Source organism: Piliocolobus tephrosceles, chromosome 5 (assembly GCF_002776525.5).
Source record: "Piliocolobus tephrosceles isolate RC106 chromosome 5, ASM277652v3, whole genome shotgun sequence".
Lineage (NCBI taxonomy): Eukaryota > Metazoa > Chordata > Mammalia > Primates > Cercopithecidae > Piliocolobus > Piliocolobus tephrosceles.
In genome coordinates this window covers 151,198,470-151,206,644 of record NC_045438.1, presented here as the reverse complement: position 1 = coordinate 151,206,644, position 8,175 = coordinate 151,198,470, and the positions used below count along the sequence as shown (strand labels likewise).

General features: G+C 40.2%; 1 protein-coding gene across 2 annotated transcripts in view; it reads left to right on the top strand.

Annotated features, from left to right (window-relative positions):
* Positions 1 to 6,428, top strand: part of RBM24 (RNA binding motif protein 24) — a 13,098-nt gene extending 6,670 nt beyond the window's left edge. For both annotated transcript variants that reach the window (XM_023209666.2, XM_023209667.1), the window contains exon 4: positions 4,296 to 6,428. In XM_023209666.2, coding sequence (XP_023065434.1) covers positions 4,296 to 4,659 — 364 coding nt within the window. In that variant the 3' untranslated portion in view covers positions 4,660 to 6,428. The remainder of the gene's footprint in view (positions 1 to 4,295) is intronic.
* Positions 6,429 to 8,175: the final 1,747 nt, after the last annotated feature.

Below are 8,175 nucleotides of genomic sequence, written 5' to 3'. Positions count from 1 at the left end.
ATATATATATATATATATATATATATATATATATACACACACACCCGGGCCTAAAAGGAATTTCTGATGTAGCACAGTGGGCAGATGTAGAAAAACTTGTAAACTTGCTGAACAATATTTTATAGTTTATGTTTGAAAGAAGCAATTAGCCGGGCGTGTTAGCGGGCGCCTGTAGTCCCAGCTACTCGGGAGGCTGAGGCAGGAGAATGGCGTGAACCCAGGAGGCGGAGCTTGCAGTGAGCTGAGATCCGGCCACTGCACTCCAGCCTGGGCGACAGAGCGAGACTCCGTCTCAAAAAAAAAAAAAAAAAAAAGAAAGAAGCATTTCCTTATTGAAACCTTGGAGAGGGGAGGCTACAGACCTGTGAGTAGAAATTTCTGGGCTAGTTTAGATCAGGTTGAACATAACTTAAACATTGACTCAGTATGCCTTTAAGTGCTCAGTTTTATGCTGGGTGTGGTAACACTGTGCTTAGTATTTATAGTGTCCCCTAAGGAGGGCAGGAGGGACTGTAACTGACACTAACCAAACATCTGCCATATGGATTGTAATGATAAGGGATTTACATAAATTATATAATTTAATTCTCACAGTAAGTATTTGTTGAAGGCATTGTTAATATCTTTTCCAAAACTAAGACACAGAGAGGTTAATTAACATCCCCCTGATCACAGAACTGCTAAGTGTTAGAGTGTGATTCTAGGTTCAGAATCACTGCCTGCCTGACCTCAGAAGCTGCGTTCTTTCCTCTTTGTCAAGCTGTAGCCCCAAAAGACAAAACTCTATTCTCTCATAATCCAATAAGAAAGCCAATAAGCACCAAGAAGGGCTGTCCATGTGGCTTCAGATAAGAGAGATGAACATCAGGGCAGTGAATGGGATTCAGAAGTCTTCATGAAGGAAGTAGAAGTTGACCTAGGTTTTAAAGAATGGTGGAAGGTAGGGAACTCTTTTATTGAGTGCCTACTATATTTGTCATTGTAGACTCTCTCCACAGATAATTTTATTTAATGCACAGCAATCCAGGGTTGTGAGATTATTAGTGCATTTCACATATGCAAAATATGAGGCTGTGTTAAGACACGATAGCATGAAAAAAAGAAAAATATGAGACTAAAAATAAAGCAAATTTCTGAAAGCTCTACACGTAGTGAGTGCTAGAGCTCGGTGAGTGGGATTTGGATTTCAGCAGGTAGAGACAGCATCGCAGTGAGGGATGAATGACATGAATAAAGGGCAAGGATCTGGGAATGTGAAGCTTGTCCAGGAAACATAAAGGAGCCCAGTTGACCTGGGTTGGAGGAAGGGTGGAAGGAAATACTAGAAAGGTGTTTTGGAGCCAGAGGCAGTCTGGGTATTTTAGCCTAGAATGCCAAGGCTTGAGAAATTTGCACTGAGTTTGGTTTGTTAGCCAAGGATTACTTTGAGCAAATGAATGAGATGGAGACTTTGTCATCAGTTGCTGTGAGATAGACTGGAAGAGGAAACCAGTTAGGATATTTCTTCGGAACCAGCTACGGTGTTGCTTCAAAAGTCACATAGAGATGTCAGTGCAACCTGAAGAGATGGGAAGAAAAGGAAAATGTAGTAAATTTTCTTTGAAAATTACCAAAAGTATCTTCTTTGCACTTGTACTTTTTGTAACTACTAAGCATACACATTTTATAGTTAAGGAAAAGACATTGGTAAATGTTTAATAGGAGGGAGATTCCCAGATCACCTTAACGGGTTTCTCAGACTATTAAAAAAAACTCCTAATTCAGGATTTCGTTCCAAAGTGCCACCTGAACCTTTAGTCCAATTCTGCCCTCCTTCCTGACCCAGGATATTTTAGGCTCTCTGAGGTCTTCTGGGTTCTCCTTTTCCCTAAGCCTTAAAATGTTCTAGGTTTTCATTTGCCTTCCAGACGTCTCTTTAACCTTTGCCAAACTTCATGTAGGAGTCTGATAATCCAGTGAACTTTCTTTATATTCTCATTGTTTGACATTGTGAAATCAAAACTATTTCCTAATGCGAAGTAAATATAGAGCTAAAGCCCCCTAAGCAACCTTGCCCCTGTCTTTTAATGCATTCTTCACAACACTTTCTCCTGCCTTTTTGTAGGATAAATATTTTCAGTTAACACCTTTGTTCAGAGATACCAACCTAGCACCCACAGTGTTGTTCTTGGAACTTTGAGAGTGAGTACAAGGGGTTAAGGTTTCGGTGTCAGTGAGATCCGCACTGGCTGGCCTTTGCAGCTGATACATGTTTTACTTTGGCCTTATAAAGACATTTTACCCGCTGGAAACCCTTGTCGCATGACAGGATCAAAAATAGCCCGGCTGCAGCCCCTGCTGTCCATCACCACATGTAAACTGGCATGAGAGTAGGCTCTCTTAGCCGTGTCTACACGTTGTGGAGGTGGCAGCCTCCAGGGACAGTGTTTCATAAAGCCACACCTGTTGCTGCGAGTGAGCCAGTCACCTGACCTGCAGCAGAGTTCTGAGTGTGTGCACGACCACGTGCCTGGTTTCTGACAAGCAGTTAAGAACATCTCTGAGTGTCCTCAGAAACACTTGATGACGTCGTTTCTCCTGGCACTGGGAAAGATCTGCAAGTCTGGTAAAATTGAGTGTATTTTTATCATTGGGGCCAAAGTCCACTACCCTCTGAGATAAATTCATCTTTTCCATGGATGTTCGCTAATGAGTGCTTTCAGTAAAACTCTGAAAAGGCAAAGCAAAATCTATGTTTCTGAACAATCTACATGTGCTCTTCTCTGTTTTGAGTTCTTTGAAATTGGAAGATTGTTAATTTGTCCTTGTACTTCTTATAAGTTGGCTTTGCCAACAACCACGTAGCATTCTAGTGTCATAATTTTAGATATAAATATAGGGGGCTTTAATGGAGATTATTTTTAAAAAGAAGATAAATCAGATATTCATGGTAGTGTTTCAGATGGGCAGTAATAAGTTGCAAGAGTGAGAATGGAGATGCAAGGATTTTTTTAAAATACCTCTTGTGATTTATTTTTTTAACCACATTAACTTTTAAGTAAGGTCACTGGAGTCTGTCTTGTATTATCTGTGAATGTATAATTTTAAAAGGTACTTGGTTTTGTTTGACTTTCTTGAACTTTTGCAGGATAACACATGATTATACAATTGATATGATTTGTAGAAAATATCAACGAATAGGGCAGATTTCAAACATGACACTTAACGTATTTCTGCTGATTTGGAGGATGAAATGAGAGTTAGGATATGTGAAAAACAAGTTTTCTTGTTATGTAAACCTTTTAAATTTCTATTAATTTTAGAAATATTTAGTTGTACTTCCCTGTCCTGCCTTTTCCCTCAACCTCATCATTTCCCCAAAACCCCTTCTGTCTGTCTTGCATAGAGATAAACAAGCTGGCTGACCCTCAGGTGCCTGATAGTCAAACAGGTTTGGTTGACTGTTGTGTCCTTATGAATTTTATGGGGGAAAAAAAAAGAGAAAGAAAGAAAATAAGTGTGCTGCACATCTCTTTGGGAATCACTGCCATGAATGTTAATAGCATTTTTGTAGCTTCCCACGACAGCCTCTTGTGACAGAGTGAGCTGCACTACAGTTCGTTTGAGAAGTGTGATTCTGCTGTGTTTACCACACTTGTGAACTTTTAAACTCCTTTTTTTTTTATTTTGTCGCCTGCTTCCTTTTTTTTTAATTATTATTTTTAATAAGGGTGACTGAGGTTGCAGAGAGATTAATGTGTGCTGAGTCTGCATAGCAATTTCAAGTAGGGTTGCCATGATAATAAACATACGGATTTTGTTAACGTTTATGTTAATTTCAACGAACTGGTGATCACCCCCACAGAAGTGAGTAATTACGGACTACCTGTTGAGTCCTATATTCTTGGCTAAGAATTTTTCTATTTACTTAAACATTTTTATTTTATGAACTCATTACAAAATTTTCCAAAGTCTTCATCAATCGAGCACTTGTTAACAGTATCTCATGTGTGTAGCCCTCATGAATCCTGATTTATTTTCCAAACTCTTGATAAACTGTATTTAACAGCTCCAAATAATCATACATGACAATTCTAGCAGGGAGGGTGTCATCATATTTTTGGGGTCCAGTTCTTGTGGGGGCACTCTATGACTTTGGCTACAGCCCGAGTACTCTCAGTGGACCACTAGAAAGTAGATATTGTGGCAACCCTATGCTCATAATAACCACTAAAATTGAGTTTGTCTTATCTTTGAACAACATGCTACAGATAGGAGGTGATGACCGCCTGACTTTGTTTTCCATTTCTCAACAGGATACCTGCCCACTATGTCTATCCGCAGGCTTTTGTGCAGCCAGGAGTGGTCATTCCACATGTCCAGCCGACAGCAGCTGCCGCCTCCACCACCCCTTACATTGATTACACTGGAGCTGCATACGCACAATACTCAGCAGCCGCTGCTGCCGCCGCCGCCGCTGCTGCCTATGACCAGTACCCCTATGCAGCCTCTCCAGCTGCTGCAGGATATGTTACTGCTGGGGGCTATGGCTACGCAGTCCAGCAGCCAATCACCGCAGCGGCACCTGGGACAGCTGCCGCCGCCGCTGCAGCAGCTGCTGCCGCTGCAGCATTTGGCCAGTACCAGCCTCAGCAGCTGCAGACAGACCGAATGCAATAGACCAGCCATCTGATCAAAGTTGAATTGTTTTCTCTTTCCCTCCCAGTTTTCCAAGTTTAGTAGCTAATAAGAGAGTTAACATTGACTTAACAGCTTTAAAAAAAACAAAAAACAAAAAACAGCCATGCTATTGTGAAGCAGAGTTATTATTTTTTTTATACTCCAGGTAGTGTTCTAGATGAGAAAGAGGTAAGAATGAGAGGAATGGGCACAATTTTGGAAATCAATCCCAAAGAGCCTGAGTAAATGAAAGGCCACTATGAAATGACGCCAGGAGTAACAACGGAACTTCACTTTTGTAACGGGATTTTTATTTTTGCTCTTTTTATAGTATCAGGGAAGCAAACTGCCTTTTACAAGTTAGAAAAATGCTGTTTGAATCTAGTTGAACCAGGGAATACAGAGCGAGCAATATGTAGCTTGAATTACATTTAAAAGCAGATTTTTTACAAACAAAATGGCGAAAGCACTGATTGTCATTTTTAGCAGTCACTTAAGGCCTATAGAACTTTTTTCAAGTCGGAAGGTCCTGTTCTTACTATCTCAAAAATGGGCATCGAACAATCAATCTAGGAGCGTGGCAGTGGGTAAAATGGTGGACAGGCACCAAAGCTATTTTCTCATCTGTCCTGTGGATGAGTGGAACTGTGGAACAAGTGATGTGGAATTAATGGGTGCAACAGCTGTACAGACAATCAATAACACACAGTTCTGGAAAGAACACATCACTTGTGCTTGTTTGATGAGCTTGTCACATTCTAATCCCTCTCCCCATCCTGTTTCAATTTTGGGAAACTTGTATCTGCTGGTGTCAGCAATTCTGATTCTGAAATAGGATCAGGCTTTTACTACAACAGCCTTCTCTTTCTATTTATTGTGTTGACTCGTGGCTTATGAATAAAGGCAGGCAAAGTTTGCAGAACTGTCTTAAGGACATTTATTTTTTTTCCCTTTTTAAGTAATTTTACACTTTTTAGTATCTATTTCAGAGTCATATTTAAAACTATTTATTAGTGACTACAGTACATGAGACAACAAGGTTACTGAGATTACAATTCTTCAAAGGATAATGATAATGTGGTTTATACTGTGCCTTAATAGTAATGCTATTTAAGATATTTATTTTTAAGTTTTACTATGCTGCACTCTAAAGAAAGGAACTTTAGATGTGACACTGTAAAATTATGTATTCATCTCATGGCATAAATTATTTAGTAGGTCTAGATGTAGCGTATTAAATATTAACCTATTCAACTAAAGATGTTGACTTGGATTTATTTAAGTTCATATGTGCACTGTATAAGAGAGTACTCTTACATTAACACATTTTAGTTTAGTTTTTAGATTTTTTTTTAAACAGTATATATTGCTAGCTTCATGCTTCCTCTGATTTTGCCTGTGTAGATCTCATTTATCGGTAATTCATTAGTTTAACACTATTCTTACGTAGTCTTTAAATGCTGCTTTACATTTTTCTTCTGAAACTGCAATACTTGCAATTTTTATTCTTAAACTAAATTGAATACTATTTTACACTGTATTGGATTTTTATACTTGAACAATTTCATACAAGGGAAGACAGGTTAGCATTTTTATGGACTTTCTCCATTATCACTGGATTTACTTTAAGTATTCCCATACTAGACAGTGTTACGTAATGTAGACATGACTCTCCTGTGCAAATTATTTATTCGTTGTGTATATTGCTTTATAACATTTCAGATCTTCTAATCTATTCACTTGTATTAAATATAATTTTTAAAAACTTCTGTTGCACTGGCTGTTTCTAATTCTGTAGTAAAGGTGAATTGATTTATCTTTTGAACTTGAATTAATAGCCATGATTGATACGTAACATTTTCAGTGAGCATAATCCTCTCCTGGATGTCCTGGTTTTGTGCCTTTAAAGTAAGTTTCACTAACTCAATTATCTACCTTATACTTAGCAAATGATACAGGTCATCCCCTATCCCACCAGGGGAGACCTAAAGGACTTCAAGTCACTGAAAACTGGTTAGCTGAAAGATGCCTTGGAAGGCGTCGGCCAGTAGTAGAGAGGACTAGTCAGAAGCAGGACCAGCCCAGTGGTGCTGGGGTCAGGTAAACTGAGATTTGAGCTGGACTCCCACTCTTCAGCAGTGCGAGTGAAGCCAATTGCTCTTTGAAATTCACTTTTTTTTTTTTGAGACGAGTCTCACTCTGTCGTCCAGGCTGGAGTGCAGTTGGTGCAATCTCGGCTCACTGCAACCTCCGCCTCCTGGGTTTACGTCATTCTCCTGCCTCAGCCTCCTGGGTAGCTGGGACTACAGGCACCTGCCACCACACCCAGCTAATTTTTTGTGTTTTTAGTAGAGACGAGGTTTCACCATGTTAGCCAGGATGGTCTCGATCTCCTGACCTCGTGATCTGCCCACCTCAGCCTCCCAAAGTGCTGGAATTACAGGCGTGAGCCACTGCACCCGGTCTGTAATTCACTCTTTTAAAGCATTCCTCATCTATAATAATGTGACAATAATACTTGTCTTGCATGGTTATTTAAATATTAAATTTAAAAAGCATACCAACTGCTTGCCACAGAGCCAGATATATATAGTAAGTAAATATGTAATAGTGGCTGGGCGTGGTGGCTCACACCTGTAATCCCAGCACTTTGGGAGACCAAGATGGATGGATCATGAGGTCAGGAGATTGAGACCATCCTCACTAACACGGTGAAACCCCATCTCTACTAAAAATACAAAAAATTAGCTGGGCGTGGTGGCGGGCGCCTGTAGTCCCAGCTACTCGGGAGGCTGGGGCAGGAGAATCGCTTGAACTCAGGAGGCAGAGGTGGTAGTGAGCAGAGATCGTGCCACACTGCACTCCAGCCTGGGTGACAGAGCAAGACTGTCTCAAAAAAAAGAAAAAAAAAAAAAAAATAAATATATATATATATATATATATAATATATATGTATGTATGTATATATATGTATGTGTGTATATATATATGTATGTGTATATATATGTAGTAGCAATTGTTGTGAGGCCCAGGAGTAGTAGCTAACCAGAGGAAGTCACCTATTGGGATGTTTTAATTTATATCCACAATGATGTGGTAATACCTGATAAAGTATGTGTTAGAACATCAAATTGAGTGTCATATTGACTGTCTGGAAGTGTATGTTACACTAATTATGGAGTGGATTGGGGTTGGGTTTTGGGGTGGTTTTGTTTTGTTACGTTTGTCTTAAGACGGAGTCTCGCTGTGTCGCCCCAGCTGGAGTGCAGTGGCATGATCTTGGCTCACTGCAAGCTCTGCCTTCCAGGTTCAAGCGACTCTCATGCCTCAGCCTCTCAAGTAGCTGGGATTACAGGCACCCGCCACCACGCCCGGCTAATTTTTGTGTTTTCAGTAGAGATAGGGTTTCACCATGTTGGCCAGGCTGGTCTCAAACTCCTGACCTCAGGGATACGCCGGCCTCGGCCTCCCAAAGTGTTGGAATTACAGGCGTGAGCCACCGCACCCATCCTGGAA